Source organism: Dipodomys merriami, unplaced genomic scaffold, assembly GCF_024711535.1.
Source record: "Dipodomys merriami isolate MVZ:Mamm:240054 unplaced genomic scaffold, mDipMer1.0.p SCAF_644, whole genome shotgun sequence".
NCBI classification, from domain to species: Eukaryota; Metazoa; Chordata; class Mammalia; order Rodentia; family Heteromyidae; genus Dipodomys; species Dipodomys merriami.
In genome coordinates this window covers 99505-115841 of record NW_027206229.1, presented here as the reverse complement: position 1 = coordinate 115841, position 16337 = coordinate 99505, and the positions used below count along the sequence as shown (strand labels likewise).

At 58.4% G+C, this 16337-nt stretch overlaps 1 protein-coding gene across 3 annotated transcripts; it reads right to left on the bottom strand.

Annotated features, from left to right (window-relative positions):
- Positions 1 to 1290: 1290 nt before the first annotated feature.
- Positions 1291 to 15859, bottom strand: LOC138815491 (zinc finger and BTB domain-containing protein 7B). 3 transcript variants are annotated; one of them, XM_070004921.1, is made up of 4 exons: positions 15809 to 15859; positions 15552 to 15652; positions 3042 to 4228; positions 1291 to 2234 (listed from the first exon to the last, which is right to left on the bottom strand). In XM_070004921.1, the coding sequence occupies exons 3-4, from the start codon at positions 4220 to 4222 to the stop codon at positions 1769 to 1771; spliced, it is 1647 nt and encodes a 548-aa protein (XP_069861022.1). In that variant the 5' UTR covers positions 4223 to 4228; positions 15552 to 15652; positions 15809 to 15859; the 3' UTR covers positions 1291 to 1768. The 3 variants fall into 3 exon arrangements, with proteins under 3 accessions (XP_069861022.1, XP_069861023.1, XP_069861024.1); XM_070004922.1 differs by lacking the exon at positions 15552 to 15652 and having other exon boundaries at positions 15809 to 15827; XM_070004923.1 differs by lacking the exons at positions 15552 to 15652; positions 15809 to 15859 and adding an exon at positions 8191 to 8214.
- Positions 15860 to 16337: the final 478 nt, after the last annotated feature.

Below are 16337 nucleotides of genomic sequence, written 5' to 3'. Positions count from 1 at the left end.
CAAAAGTGGACACAAGAGTGAATCTTAAATTATTATTATTTCTTCCTGTCGCTTACACCCGAGGTGGGGGCAGGGGTAGAGGAAAGGAATAGGAGAGGGGGGGAATGTCTCCCCGCCTAAGGCACTGACTGGGAAAGCCGCAAGTTAGGGAGTCTCCACTCTTTGGGGCCAAGCCCCAGTTCTCCCCAGCTCTAGGCTCCCCCCATCACCTGAAATGCTAAGATGAGGCCCAGGGCACTCAACCTCCCCTCCCCCCCAATATATTACATCATCACTTTTTAAATAGATACAGGGACTGGTCCCACTACCCCCTCCCTGTCACCCCTCCCCACTGTTGGGGGGTACCTGGGCAGCTGTGCAAATGGGCATAGGGGTGCATGGGAGGGAAGGAGAGCACCGGGCCCCTGAACCTGCCCCTTTTAAGGAGGGGGAAGGGCCGCCAGGCCAAGGAAGGGAAATAGTGCAAGGCAGAGCCCAGGCTGCAATGGGGGTCCAGCACCCAGCGAGGAAGGAAAGTGGGGAGATTCCTCCCAGCAGAATTGGGTAGTTAAAAATCTGAAACTAGAGTTCAACAAGACCAACAGAAGAGGCTATGTACAGAACAGGCGTGGATTCAATCCTAAGGAGAGAGACAGGCAAGGAAGGACCAGGGGCTGGGATCCCATTCTCTCCAGTCGGCAACCCGCGTTCCCGGCGGCAAGCGAGTAGCTTGCCCACCGCCCTGGCAAGGGGCGCCAGCTCCATGGCCAGAGAGCACGAAGCCAGCTCGCAGGGGTGCCCGCCCGTGCAGGGCATGGCCGCCAGATGGCGCCAGCCTGCCCGCCGGGCTCCCCCCCAACCCCTCACCCCGTCCCACACCCAGCGCCCGCCAGCCCGGGGGCGGCGTGAGTCAGGGGCGGCAGTGGTGGCGGTGGCTCCGGCTCGCACCTGGGCGGGGAGGAGGAGACGAGGAGAGGGTAAGACGCAGCCCCAGCCCGCCCTGCCCTCTGGCCCTGGGGAGGGAGCGGCGGGAACAAGACATTCCCTGCCTGGGGACGCGGGAGGGGAGGGAATGGGAGGGGAGGAGCAGGGAGGGGAGGAGAGGGGAGGCTCCCTTAGCTGGGCGGGCCCTCCCCGCTGCCCCCAGGGGCGGGCGAGCCAATCAGGCCACCCCGCCCCCTTCTTCTCCAGGACCCCATGACTCAGCGCTGGAGCAGGGCGGAGGGGGACTGGGATGGCTCCGTCCTTACAGGCCCAGTCCCCCCAGTCTTTCAAGTTTTTACCTTTCTTCCCCCCCACCTACCCTTCCTTTGCCACCCCCCCCCCCTTTGCATAATTCACTGTCAGGAAAAGGGAACAGAAACCAGGAAGGAGGGGTCTCGGAAGGGAGGGGCAGTCCTTCACCCCCTGACACCGCCAAAACCCCAGGAGGGGCATGGGAGTGGGGCAAGGCTTTGGTCCCAAGCCCCAGACCCCTAGAAACCCGCATAGCCGAAGTGGGACCCCACTAATCAAATACATTATTGCTTCTACTCCCCAGGAGTAGCTGGGGACAGGGACCCCAGCTTTACAATAGAGTTGTAAATATATACATAATATCTGGGGGAGCACCTGTGCTGCAAAGCCTCCGCTCTGAATTGGAAAGAGGGCTCTGGGGAGAAGGGACTGACTGATGTCAGCAAGTCCCAGTGCCCCCCACCCCCATCCCAGCTCTGCCTGTCCACGTTCCCATTGCTTGGCATGGGTGTCCCCGGCCTTGTGCTGCTCCAGCCTGGCCACTCGACCCTCTTTAAGAGGACTCCATGGCACCTTCAGCCTGGGGTGTGGTGGGTGTCCCCTCTTCCTCCTCCTCATCAGGGGGTCCAGGGGTAGACACGGGGGGCCCTGTGGGGGCTGATTGCTCCCAGAATCGAGCCAGAGAGAGGCGGAAAGTGTCCAGGTGGCCATTGGAGAGGTCGAGGCCAGCAGGGGATGGGGTGGCTGTAGAGGGCGGTGGGTAGTGAGGTGGTGCATCGTCCTTGCGGCGCCTTCGGGTGCGAACCTCCAGGCAGTTCTGGCCCTTGAGGTGGCGCTGCAGGTGGTCCTCCTTGGCGAAAGCCTTGTGGCACAGGTGGCACTCATAGGGCCGGTCCCCCGTGTGCAGGTGCATGTGGTTCTTGAGGTCGTAGCTGTGCAGGAAACGAGCTGGGCAGTGTGGACACGAGTAGGGGCGCTCTCCTGTGTGCTTTCGCATGTGGATCTTCAGCTTGTCGTTCCTGGCACATGAGTGGGCACGAAGGGGACAAGGGAGATGTTCAGGATAGGATCTCTGGTGCATTCTGGTCAGGCTCCCTGGCCACACACATCCCACTCACCTCTCACTGCCTCACTTACCCCCCCCCAGCTTAATTTGCTACTAGCCACTCCTCCGCCTGAAGCCTTTTTGACCAGCTCCTTCACGACCACCCCCTACATATTCTCTCTCTCTCTCTCTCTCTCTCTCTCTCTCTCTCTCTCTCTCTCTCTCTCTCTCTCTCTCTCTCTCTCTCTCTCTCTGCCACTCCTGGGGCTTGAACTCAGGACCTGGGCACTGTTCCTGAGCTGCTTTTGCTCAAGGCTGGTACTCTACTATTGAGCCACTTCCAGCTTTTTGTTTACATGGTATTGAGGAATTGAACCTAGGGCTTCATTCCCTTCTTTTTCTTTCTTTTTTTGTCAGTTGTGGGGCTTGAACTCTGGGCGTGGGTACTGTGTCTCAGCTCTTCAACTCAAGGCTAGCCCTCTACCACTTGAGTCACAGCACCACTTCCGGTTTTCTGGTGGTGCATTGGAGATAAGAGTCTCAGGGACTTTCCTGCCTGGGCTGGCTTTGAACTGTGATCCTCAGATCTCAGTCTCTTGAGTAACTAGGATCACATGTGTGAGCCACCAGTGCCTGGCTCATTCCCTTATTTCTCTTGATCTCTCTTCACATTCCAGAAACCCACACCTGTGCTAGCCCTTCTAGAACCATGTTCCTCCACTCAGATCCTGTACCTCACCCCGCCGGCCTGTGGCAGGCCTTTTCTTCCCTTGATGCTCACCTGGTGAAACGCACACCGCAGACCTCACAGGCAAAGGGCTTTTCACCCGTATGGGTCCTCATGTGGCGTGGCAGTTTGCCTGCCCCGTGGATTATTTTATGGCAGACTGGGCACTCCTGGGGCATCTGGGAACGACGTTTACGCACCAGCTTGTCTTGGCCATCCAGGCCTGGTGCCAGGGCGTCCTGGTGCAGTGAACTTAGGTAGGCCATCAGGTCTGGATCAATAGCATCCTCATCTGAGCCCAGCTCCTCTGGGGACAGTGGGGGTCCACTGCCCTGTGCTAGCCCATAGGCTGAGGGATATGCCAGCTCTTCCTCTTCTTCCTCACCCTCAAAGGGCTCATAGCTCAGGGACCCCTCAGTAGGTGAAGCAGTTCCTGTGGGAGGGCTGTAACTGTCCCCCAGTCCACTGCCCCCGCTGCTGCCCACTCTGCCCACCACCTCTTCTTCCTCGAAGGCCAAGGGATTGGTGGGCACTATGGGCACTTCAGGTACCTGGTGGTTTGCCCGAGCCCCCCTGGTCTGCAGGAAAGCTTTTCGGGGCTTGCGACTGCGGCGGACAACAGGCCGAGGTGGTGGTGGTGGTGGTGGTGGTGGGAGGGGCATCTGTGGTGGGCTATCTCCACCATTGGGAACTCCTGAGGCGGTGGCGGTGGCAGTGGCGGTGGCGGTGGCGGTGGCAAAAGCCTCCAGGTACTGTCGGGCTCGCTCACAGTCATCTTCATCAGGGCTGGGAGCTTCTAGCCCACTGCCTTGCAGGATCTCCATGCAGGCAGCGATGACACATGGGATCTCCAACAGCCGGGCAGCCTGGAGCACAGCCGGCATGTTGGCGCTGCTGGTGGTCAGCGTGGCTGTATAGGCAAATTCAAGCAGGGCCCCCAGTGCTTCTGGCCCTACAAAGTCCAGCTCACATACACCAGCCCCGGCGGCTCCAGCGGCTGTCCCACCCCCCCCAGCCCCCGTGACAGTCCCACCACCGCCCTCAGTGAACAGCTTCTTGAAGTAGTGGCTACAAGCAGCCAGCACAGCCCTGTGGGTGCGGTACTCAAGGCCCTGCGTCCGGATGGTGAGGTCACATAGGTGGCCCAGCTGGCGTTGCTCATTGAGGCAGCTCAGGAGCTCACTGCTGTGGTCTGGGAATGGGATTCCAATCAGATCATCCTCAGGACTCCCCATCTTCTCCTGCAGTCAAGTAGACAGGTAGTTAAGAGTGTTTGGCCTAGCAAGGGGGTTTGGGAAGGGGTACCAACATTGGTCAACACTTACTGAGGGGTGGCTACATGCTAAACACTCTTCTAAGTGTTTTATACTGATTTAATCTCCAAACCCCTCTAAGAGGTGATTATCATGCCTGTTATACACTAGGAGACTAAGGTTTGAATTTGTGAAGTAACTTTCCAAGAAAAGTGCAGTGTGGGGCTCTACACTAGGCTGTGAGTCCTGTGTCTACATCCTTCATCATTGTACTATTCGGCCTCAGGAGTCCTGCCTTTCTGTTCTTTCCCAGAGATCTATGTACTTCTTCTGCCTCAAATCCCCATCTCTTCAGAAGAAGCACTGGGTTAGCAGGTAGGATGCCAGGGTCCTGGTTTAGGCTTCTGGGAAAATTGGCTGAAAAACTCTGGTGGCTATATCTGGCCTTAGTCCTCTGAAAAGTGGATCAGTTTGTGATAGATGGAGTTGCCTTCTAGCTCAGGTGGGAAGCCAACAAGAGAGTTCAGATTGACATTGGACAAGGTCTGCTGGAGGCCAGGCATGACCAGGTTCTTGCTATAAAAAAGCAGGTAGGTTAATATACTGTAATACACTGCAAACAAGAGATGATCATGGTCTTTCTCCTTGGGCTGCTCCCCTTGCCACCCAAAGTTCATGCCCCCTCCCAGATCCCCCTTCTAGAGGATAAACAACTCCCAGGTCTCCCCCCCACACACACATACATCCTCCCCTCCTCCAAGGGTGAGGGAGCAGCCACCCTTTGCTGGGGTGTCACTGGCGCGGGTACTTCCTGCCCCGCACAGATAAGCATCGCCCCCGCCCCCTCCCCCACTGCCAGTCCCACTCTCAGTTACCATACCACTGCTCCCCATTCTAGGAAGGCCCCCCCATTCCCTTAATGTTACTCAAGGCCCAGTCAGTGGCCAGAAGGAGTGGGAGTAAGGGGGTGGGGGTAGGGCAGAGGTTGACATGAGTCTGGCCTAGAAGCAGGGCTTCAGATTCTGGCTCTGCTGCTACCTTGCTGTGTAACATTGGACAAGTCATTTCTCTTTTTACTTTCCTCAGCAGTTCAAGGTGGGGGTGGGAGTGGAAGCACCAAGGGCTCAGCCCTGACATTTTGTGGGTCTGGAGCAACTGGAGATAGTTTTGGGGCCCTGGGAGAGCTGGACTCTGGAGTTAGCCAGGCTCCAGTTTGAGTTTCCATGATCTTAAACAAATGATTTTATCTCCCAGATTCTTTCCTCGTCTACAATATGGGATAATGCCAGCTGACCCTTGGGGTGGTAACCAGGGATAAAAGAGCTCAGGTGTGCCACCATGTCACACACAGTAGGGGCTCAGTCAGTGGTGTAGCCTAGGTGTAGCTTGGAGGCAGATTCTATATAGAGATGGCCGCCGCCATCCTCCTTCAAATCACCCCCAGGGAGCCAGTTACTAAGGAGCTACCTGACCTTGGACAAGTCACTTCCTTTCCTGAGGAGGCCTGTTCCTCATGTGTAATATTAAAGGCTAGCCTAGATGATCCTTAGGATAAGTCTCTAGGACATTCTGTCAGGGTCCTGTCTGATTAGCTGATCAGCTCTGGCCACTGATGGGGAAAGTGTGTTTTGATTTTTTTTCCTGGGGGGCGGGGGAGGTGGGGAAGTCAAGGGCTACAAATTTCCTCTTTAGGACACAGGAACTGCATTGTCTGTCCGTCTCCCTGCTCACTACCTTTACCGCAATGCCAGGGCTCCTGTGAGAAAGCCTTGAGTGAGCAGCACTCACAGTCTGTCTTTGCTCCTAAGTCACGCCTAGGTATCCTTCAATCACTTGTTCCTTCAAGTCTCCAGGCCACATCTATCCCTATCCCCTTTGGTTCTTTTCACTGTGCCCATGGTACAAGTAACAAATGGACCTAAGACTTAGAAACAAACAAAACCCAGGTGAGTTCGCAAAGGTGGCAGTAGCTGTGGTGTAAGAAGCAGTGGGCACCCTCCTGAGCCCAAAAGGATCCTTCCCTCCTAAGAGGGATGGGTGGGGCTGTCCTCTCTGTCCATTGGCAGAGAGCTAGGCCTGGCAGGCACGTGGCTCACTCTCTCCCTTCTCCCCTACCCACCCCACCATTCCAGCTGCTAAGCCCGCCTCTTTTCTCCAACCCCAGGGCCAGTCTCCATGGCAACTTAGTGTGGCAGGGGATGCTGATTGGCTGACCATGCTGTCAGGTCACAGGCTTGAGCTGGTTCACAACCAACTTACACAGGGCTTGGGTAGGGTGGGTGTTTAACCCCTTAGGTCCAAATCCAATGCCCATCGTCAAGAGGTAGCAAGGAAGGAGGAGAGGCCGAGAGGACACACTTGGGGAGGACAGGTGTTCATTTGACTTTCCAGCTTCTGGGGAACTCCCTCAGCCCTTACCCAGGGCTCTGGCACCAATGTCAGCAGAGGTGCCACCTGGAACTATAATGGTGCCAACCAGGCCAAGGGGGCACTCCTAGCACCATCATTTGGGAGGGGTAGGCGGGGTAGAAGCCTTCCCCTTCTTTCTGCCAGGGTGGGGCACTGTTACCAGGGTGCCCACCCCACCATGGGCATTCTTCCCACCTCTATATCCCGGAGGGCCAAGTCCCCCAACGCCCCATGAAGGCGGCCCATCCCCACCCAACTTGGCATGCCCCCTCTTGCTAAGACCTTGTGGGCATGGGTGTGTATGTTGGTTAGGGGGGGCAACTCTGCCAAGGAACCAGGCAAGATCTGTCTGCCTAGTGGGGGAAAGAACTGGGGGCCCCACCCCAGTGCTCCCCTCTTTCCTGCCACCCCCCCAGGCTCCCCTCATTGTCAGGCCTGCTAGACCGGCCAAGCCAGTGGGCAGCTCTCTTGAAACTGGGCCTTGTGTCAAGCCTGCCCCATCTTTGGTTGGGGGAAGACTTGAGGGTAAGAAAGGTAGGAGGAAGCAAAGGTGAGAGCTTCCATAACCTGTCCCTCAGTGTCTGAGGACACTTGTCAGGAGGTGTCCACCACTAAGAAATCAAAAGATAGAGGGTACCAGCTGAAAAGAGAAAGGAGACTGAACTCTTTCCAGGTGCTGACCTCAGGCACTGTCCAATGCAGGGCTGGGGGGCACCAAGGCCAACACTGCTGGCTTGAGCCAGCTGAAGGGCAGGGATAGGAGGCCCTGAATGGGGCAGCTGAGTAAAGCTGGCCCCCCTTCTCCCCACCCTGGGGATTAGGGGACTGAGGCTTAGTGTGGGGGGCAGCAGGCGGAACCAGGATTAACGGCGGAGAAAATAGATATGGGCCTGAGACACAAGCGCATGGAGCCCCCCCTCTCCCCAGGCTCTGCCAGGAAGCCTGAGAGGGGCCTGGCCAGGCTTCACTTGGGGCAGCAGGTTGGGGTGCAGGAGGACGAGGACCAGGCTGTGATATCTTCCTGCCAGGGGTGATGGAGAGGCCTGAGGCCCTTCCCAATACTCCTAGTGCCACCCCTCCCCCTTACTTCTTTCTCCTTTGCGTCCCCCCCCCACCCCACGCCTCAGGTTCTCTTCCTGTTTTTTTAGGAGTGAAGTTTGCATGAAGACAGGGCTTTTGGCCTGTAGCTATACCAGGGGTTGGGGGGGGGGGGGATACAGATTTGATAGCAAGTACAAAGTCCTCAGGGACCCAGGAATCCTTATTCCCATGTTACCAGACCCTTTCCAAGGGCCTCTAGGCTCAGAGGCCACCCCTGTCAGGCCCAGTTGGGAAGACAGAGTGAAGGGGCTGAGCCACATGTCACTGGAGGACTGGAAGGGAGAAATTTGAAGGCAAGGTCTGAAGAAATGGTCCTCTGCCCAGGGATGCCCAAGACAACCTGCGGAACTCCCCCTGCCCCTCCAGGCTTCGGCATGCCTTCCCCATCCCCCAAGTGACGCTTCCCCCCTCCTCCTAACCTCACCACCCCCAGCACTCACACTTCCTGGGGGCCGAGGCGGGGAAGAAAGACCGCAAGCCACGAAGGGGGAAGGAGGCAAGGGGAGTTGGCTGCTTCCCGGTGCTGTGGGGGTTAAGCTTTACCCCTCAATCCTGCAATCCTGGCATGGGGGCCCCTGAGGGAGACCTCAGGGTACTACTACATTTTCTTTGCATGACACCAGCTCTACCCCACTAACCCCTTACATCAAGAAGAATAGGAGGGAGTTAAAAGATGGCGGAAGATGGAATGGGTGTCCTCATCCTTGCCACCTTTGTGTACCTCCTGACCATCCAGCCACCCCTTACTCTTGGCCTTTCTCTTAAAGACTCCTCTTTCTGTCCCCTTCCTACTTCTCTGACCCTTGTCCTCTCTAAGATTTATTCCTTGCTTTACTTCATCAGCCCTTACCATGCTCATCAACCATACCTATCCTTACTTAGGCCTCCTACTAGGAACCATGGCCAACACTCATTTCTCGGTTCCTATCTCTTTTCACTCAAGCTATCCCCATGTTCTCCACTTGCCTCTGCTCCAAGCAATCTTGTCTTCTCCCTAGGTAAATGTGGGGTTGAGGGAGTACAGGAATACAATCAAAGCCCAGGGCCTGCCCTCCAAGGCCTTTGGCCATGAGATGACTAGGTTTAGGACACCCAAATCTGCTCTTCAGATAAAACAAGGGACTAAAATTTGGGAGCCAGTTGAGAATAAGTGGTGGAGGGGAGTGTTCAGTGAGAGCGGATGTGGGGTGAGGGAGACAACCGGTACCTCTCTGCCTGTCAGAGTTTCCAGTCCTGGAGCTACTGGACTTTCCCAGGAGAGGGCCCACCCTGGACCAGGCAACTGTCCACTTGGGCAGATCCTGGTCATCAAGGCTCTCAGCAGGGTCTGCCTGGGCGGTGCTAGCTCCCCTTAGGGCCTTAGGAGACAGCACAAGGTGCCAGGGTCTACCCTGTGCCCCCCTCCCCCCAGCCTAGTGTCTCCGGTTGGGCTGGGTAACCGAGCCGGCTGGTAACCCCACACCCGCCAAGTCGCCAGCAGAAACCTGAGCCCCCCAGCCCCAGAGGACACCCCAGCCCGATCCCCAGAGCCCGGCTCTCTGCCAGCCTGTCCAACCTCCTGGCCTGGCCCAGCAATCACTCTGCTCCTGTAGGCCCCTTCTTCTGCCTCTCCTGGTCCTCTTGCGTCCCTTAGACTCGGAGGCCTCCCCACACTCCAGCTCTTCCGATCCTCAGTTCCCTAAAGACTCCAGCGAAATCTGGGCACCCTTCTTCCTAGCCTGTTTTTCAGTCCTTCCCTGACCCTTGGCCAATTCTAGGCCTCGGAGCCTCCCCTGGGGCCTGACCTCGGGAGCCAGAGCAGAGCCTACTCACCTGAACGCTGAGGGGCCTTGCCGCAACTCCTCCTGGCCCCTGGGGGCAGCACGTTGGGAAGGGTGGGGGGAGGGCCAGGCTGGGGGCTGAGGTAGGGTAGCTGTTCCCCGCTCCAGCTACCTCCTTCAAAGGGGCCGCCCACGACCTGGCCCAGCCCCTCCCCCCTAGAGCCTTAACCCTCTGGGTGCTGCCCCCCCTAGCCTGGAGGGAGGGGTTACTGAAGGGCTGGCAGTGTGGGAGAGGGCCCGGAGTCTTTGCCTGTGGTGCCCAAAGCCCCAGTTGTCCCCACCCCCGCCTGTCCTTACTCAGTCCTAAAAGGGGAAAAAGGTGAGGGGTAGGAAAGGTAGGAGCTGGGAGTACAGGAGGACAGAGGTGAGGAGGAGCAATGGGAGAGGTTGCTGGAGGTGGGACCATGAGAAGGAAGAAGTAAGGGGCGGGGACAGATGGCAGCAGTGGCCAAAGAGGGAGGAGGGGAACCCTGGACAGTCAATGCCAGGCGTGACAGGTGCCCAGGTCCCAGCCCCTTAGGGCATGTGGGATTAGAGGACCACAAAGAGGCTCTACAGACCCCACTAGGCCCCTTGTCTACCCCCTGGGAACTGTCCGATTTCTCTCCACCCTGTACTGGGCTGGGGCCCTCAGGGGCTGGGCAAGGCGGCACCCCGCCCTCCCCATAGCCTCACCCCAAACCCACTCACATACCACAGTTCCTCACCCGGCGCCAGCCCCTGCCAACCAGGCCAGGGGGCAGCACTCATGCCAGCCCCCAGTGGCCAGGGGGACAGAGCTGGCCTGAGTGGGGTAGACAGATGGGGGGAGCTGCAGGCACCGAAAGAGGAAGGAGCTAGGAGGGGGCATCTGCTGGGAAGCGCCTAGCCCCACCCCTTGCGCAAGCTGCTGCCACCCTGGCCGGTTGGGTGGGACCCGCCTGGGCCCGAGGGGCAACTCAGGAGGGCTCTGAGCCACAAAGTTTCACTTAAATAACTCCCGGGGTCCCTTATTCCCAGCAAAGGGTACTTTGGTAGCCTCTAAATACTAGGCCATCCCAAGTCCTGCTAGACTGGGGGGGAACCACAGAAATGCCCCCTAAAGTACCCCCTCCTCTTTTCCCCCAACAGCTGCTGGCTCAATGCCGCTGGCCTGCTGCCCCTCACCAGCTCCCGGCCTGGTTGGCACCTACCCACCAGGATGCTGGCAGTCCTGCCCTTCTCTCTCCTACCCCCCTGCTCCCAGCACCCTATGCCAACTATGGGCCTGGGGTGGGGGAGGGTTACCCCTGAGCCTTAGTGCCAGGCAGACAGGCTCAAGGGCCCTAGGCCCTACAGATAAAGGCCAAGACCCTGTTCTTCGGCCACCTCCTTAAGAAGTAGTGGAATGGTCAGGTCAGTGCCTACACTGGGAGAGCCTGGAATGTTCTGGACAACCCATAATCAATTGCCAAAGGCTCCATGTCTCAGGGTGGGGGCCAGTGTCTCTTCTGCCACCAGGTGCTGGCCTCTTGGCATTCCCTCCACCCAAGCAAATGCTTGGGCACCAAAGTCCTTGCAATGCCTAAGAGTGTAGTCTAGGGCCTGCAGCCTGTGAGGGAGTGGGGTGGGGCTGCTCCCTGCCCTTTGATCCCCATAAAGGGAGGGAACCAGCCTGGAGGGCAGGGGGCAGGAAAAGAGTTCATGGGGCCCCTCATTCCACTCTTGCCAAGGGCAGCAGAGCAGGGTGTGGGCATCTCTGGGGTGGGGCTCTAAGGTGAGGATGGGTGGCATGTTAGGGGAGCTGACTGGCTGTTAATCATGGGTAGATAGTGTCTGTCACATGGACACGGAATGACAAGAACAAAGTGGGAGGAACACACAGGGTACCCATGTTGTAGTCTATCCCAGTCCTGTCTTTTACCTTATCCAGAGATTCTTCCAGACTCAGACAACTTGAAAGCTCAAGGACTACAACTCCCAGTGTACACCACAATTGCTTCATGTGTACCTTGGGAGTTGTAGTTCCCTTGAGAAGGCTTGGGTTCTCTACTTCCTTGGAGCCTAGTTGGTAGGGTGGGGAGGGCAGAGGACTTGGTCACAAATCTCCAAGGGGGCTGTCTCTGAAGGGAAGATAAGAGACTATATAGGCCCAAGTTGGGGAGAGAGGACCCCTGCTCCAGGCAAAGGGGGGTGGGGGAGGAAGGAAGGAGAGGATGTCTGTTGAAAGGGGCATATGGGTGGGGAGGAGCTGGGGGGGGGGGGTGGAAACAGGAAGGAAACTGAAGCCAGAGACATGAGGTCGAAAGCAAGGGCTTGGGGGAGCCCCACTCTGAGGACTGGTAGGGACTGGGAAGGCATTTCCCCCTGTCACCCTGGCTGGAGGAGGCATAAGAGGACTTAGTGATGCTCATTGGCAGCAAATAGATATATTCGTGGGGGTCCCTGGCTTCATCCGCCTGCCATCCATCCTCTTTTTCACATGGTATCCTCCACCCCTGAATCTGGCACAGTTATTTGCTAGCTGGGAAGCTCTGAAGGCTAACTGAGTTCTGGGAAAGCTAGAAAGTAAAGGAAGGGTTGGGGGCAGACTAGGGCCAGGCCTTCTGGTAAGCCCCATTGAAGCATATATGAGGTTAGGTCAAGGTATGAGATCAACAAAGGAGCAGGCTTGTAGCTGGGAGGCTTCAGGAAAAGAGAACTAAGATTCCAAGGCCACCTAGCTACCATCTATCTCAGACTTTGGGACAAGAATCAGAAGATTCTTCTCTGATGTCCCTGAGGAATCTACTAAAGGTAGCTTTTCCTCTAGGCCAGGCAGCCTGTGAACATTAAAAATTACATCTCAGGGGGGCAGTGGCAGCTGGATATCTTTCTCTAGCAGAGATGAGGGTCGGGAGTAGACAAGATTTCCTCTGAGGACACTTTTTCTGGGCTTCCCAAGGCTCTGTAACAGATGCTAACAAACCTATACAAAACTCCTGGCAAGATATGAACCTGGTTGCTTACAGGGTCTTTCTTGCTACCCAATCCCTCAATGCTAGATGACAGTATCTCTATCCCCTTCCCCCTAGTCCCCCAGGCCCGCCTTGGCAGCTGGCCACTTGTGTGTTGGCAGGACTGGGGGGCGGGGGGGGGAAGAGAGCAGCGAGGCAACTTCAAACTGTCCGGGCAAAACGTCAAGTTTACTCACGAGTTTACTCAGCAGAAGGAGGGGGAAGAGGCCAGAGCGGGCACACCCCATGCCAGGGTCCTATCCGTCTGCCTGTCCCCACCTTCCTCCCCCACCCTCCTTTAGAGCCCTTGGCCCAAACAGGCATAGGCCCCAAGGCCTGGTGGCAGGGCAGACTTAACTCTGAGGAAGGTCAGGGAGCCAAGCAGGCTGAAGGCAGGAAGCTCCTAAGCAGGCCCAAAGGCTTCTCTATCAGAGGGCAGTGCCCTGCCTGGAGCCCATTTACTCCCCATCTTGGAGCCTTGGCCTTTGGCCAGGAGAACTGGGTCTCTCAGCCATCAAGAAGTGGGCAGTACCGAGCCAAGCCTCCTCCAACTAAGCAGTCCCTTGGGTAGTGACTTATCATCCCAAATGTCCAGTCCTAGGCTGGACCGCAAATACCAGCATGATGCCACCTAGAACAGAGACTGGTTCTCTTAGTCTTGGCTTGGAATGGGGGGCTAGTACCCTATCTGACCTACTTCCCTTTCCTCCCCACCTGCTTTCATTCTCTGAATCTCTCCCCTAGCCTTTACTGTCCCCACCCCAGAGGCGCTCCGCCCCCCCATGCCTGCTGGGTCCCCCTCCCCCACCCTTCCCCAGGGTGCCAAGTGCAGGCACACAAAGGGCCCGATGGTGCATTGTTAGCCCAGCCCCCGCTGCCCGCCGCGCCCTCCCAGGGCGGGCACTAAGCCAAGGAGGAGCTGGGGGCCCTGGGTGCCAAGGGGCACCATGGAGAAGGAGAAATAAGTCAGCACCTGTCTCTGAGATACAGGGTCCATATTGGTCAGGGCTGGACAGGGATGAGAGGGCCCCATTAGAGCAGGCCTGTCTCCTTGATACCTGAGCCTAGTGGGCACTGCCTACTTTCTTCCCAAGAGCCCCTTTCTGGAGGTATTAACCCTTTCCTGACCCCCGTGCCAAGTCTGGGGGTGTGGTACCCAAGGGAGAGGGCAGTGTCTGGGGGTGCCAGTAGGCAGCCTCGTGCCCACAGCAACCATGTAACAGAGGCACTCTGGGGGAGGCCAGGGTCCCGGGGGCCAGGGACAGGAGGCACTGGCAGAGATTTCTTCTTATTTCATCAGCTGCTCCAGGGGGAGCCCCCTGCCCTTCTCCCCAGTTACCATTAAGAACTAACTACCACCCAAACCTAGTTATAATATGTTCTTCTCCAGCCTGCACATCACTCCTTAGGCCTGATATCTTCTCCCAATCTGATGCCCACTCCATGCCAGCTCTGTCAACAGTGCCAGGAGGGTACAGGGGTGACCAAACCAGTTGGTGTGTTTGGGGCACAAGGAGGCCACCCCATAATCCTCCAGGCCTTGGCTCTCCCCGCCCCCCCCCCCCAGCACTCCCTTAAGGAACAGAGAGTTCCCATCTGGTTTAACCCCTCACTGCCCAATTTGGTTACCCCTGCCCCTGATAAATGCCTCCTTCCTCCAGGAATAAGTTGGGGGAAGCGGGAATAGCTGTGCTGACTCATTTCCATTCTCAGCTGCAGTTAGGGGTCTCTGAGGCCTTCGGGCGGGGGTCAATTCAAGAACGCCCTCCACCTGGCCCGGAAGCCAGGACAGCCTGCTGGTCTCCCCCTCTCCCCAGCACCCACTTCCGGTGTCCCAAACTAGGTCAGCAGCGCTCGTTTCCTGTGGGTCAGCTAGCACCGGCGCCTCTGCCCCTCCCCTGCTCCGGACCCAGGCTCCCCGCCTCCCCCCCACCCCCCCAGGGCGCCCCGAGGTCTCACCACGTCTCAGCCGCCCTTTGATACATGGGGGTTGTACGGGGCGGGGGGCAGGAGACCCGCCCTCTCTCCAAACACTAGCAGGGCCGGGGCGCCTGGGCAGGCACGTGTCCGGGCACAACCCGCTGCCCACGCTACCCCCCCCACTCCCGCCCCCCCCCCCCGCTCTGACCGGGACACGTCGCTCTCTTACTTGGGGTGGGGTGGGAGGAGGGGAGAGACAGCTGGAAATTGAAAGCAGCGCCCCCCGCCCCTTTGAATGGCAACCCCCAGCAAGCGACGCACATTAGGTCCCACCACATAGTGGCGACCCCCAGTTAGGGAAGGGGCAGGTGCGCCCGCGCCCGTGGGGAGACGGGAAGCTAGGTAGGAGAATTCTTCCCAGTCACCCACCCTCGCTCCGAGGTTCCACGGGCCAGATCGGGCTTGGAAAAGGTGGCGGCGGGACTGCAGCCCGAAGGCAGGGAGTGTGACGGAGGGTCGGGAGGGAGAGGGTCGCCGGAGGTGGTTCCGAGCTGGCTGCGGAGCCCCACTACCGCAGGAGTGAGTGCGCGGCTCGGGAAGCGCAAGAAACCGAATCGTCCAGCCGGTAACTTTCCCCCAAGCCGCGGCTCCTCCGGTGCCCCCCCCCCCGCAACTGGCCGGGGTCCAACCCGCCGCGCCAGGGGGCATGGGGGGGGGGCGCCTTGTCCTAGTTAGAGCCCGTCAGCGTTTCCATTCCCTTAATTCGGTCGGGTCTGGGGTCTCCCCTTAAAGTCTCAAAAAAGACTTGGGGAACACTCAGCGCCGCCTCACCTCTCCATCCCGTAGCCGTCACTCAGTTTGGTCTTAAGAGTAGTGCAAAGTTTCTGGGGACCCTCCACCCAGAGCTGGGGAGGGGGCACTTCCTTCTACCTTCCAGTTAAAACCCATTTCAAGTACCCGGGAAAATACCGGGAAGGGGACTGCTGGGAATCTGGTCTGCATGTGAGGGTATTGGGGGGTCCCACGCACAGGACGGACTGAAGGACACTGCAGTCGTCTCGGGTCTAGTGGACCCCAAGCAAGGAGACAAAAGTGGGGAGCACTAACCTCTCGGCCGTCAGGTCCGCTGGCTGGAGCCGTTGAGGCGCAGGGTGTGGGAAGAAGCGCGTCCCCCGCCAGGCCCGGGGGCTTGGGGCCCTGCTCCGGTCCTGGTCAGAAGGCCGCGGTCAGTCGCTCGCCGCTCGCTGCTGGGGGGCTCCTCCTCCGCCGCCCTCTGCCTCCTCCTGTTGCCCGCCCCCCCTCGGCAGCCGAGAGCCGTACATTCACCTGGCTCCCACCCGCCCCCCCCTCAGGGCCCGCCTCACCTGTCCTGCTGTCTCACCTGTCCTCCCGCTGGCTTTCCCCCCCATCCCTCCCCTCCCTCCCCCCGCCCCCTGCCACCCCCCAAACTCCCCCCCACACCCTTAGCAACACCCTCTGTCACTTCCTGGTTTTTCACCCGGCCCCCCCCGGCCCCCCCTCCCTCCGCCCAATAAGGACATAAACTTCAACCCCTTAGTCCAGCCAGTCCCTGCAGGGCGCAGACAGGTCCCTCCTTCCTTTTTTGCCCCCTTCCTCCAAGCTCTTATTTTGCTTTCCGAGTCTTTCTCACCCTCCTCTTTTCCCCTCTTTCCTTTTCTCTGTATTCCTTCACCTGCCGCGGTCCCTTCTCCCTCTACCTCTCTCCTTTCCAGCCCCTATCTCTCTCGGTCCACCTTAACTAGAGCCCCGCCCCCGTCTCTGTCCAGCCCTCTGTCGCTGCTCCGCTCCGCCCCCGCCCCGCACCGCCCTAGCAGCTTATTGGCCGGAGCACCCGCTCATCCTAAACGGGTCCCGCCTTAGCGTTCATCCAGT

Coding starts and splice junctions, on each gene's coding strand:
- LOC138815491 (XM_070004921.1), bottom strand. CDS start 4,222: ATGGGGAGTCCTGAGGATGATCTGATTGGAATCCCATTCCCAGACCAC. Junction 2,235..3,041: donor TGCGGTGTGCGTTTCACCAG/GTGAGCATCAAG, acceptor CTCATGTGCCAG/GAACGACAAGCTGAAGATCC.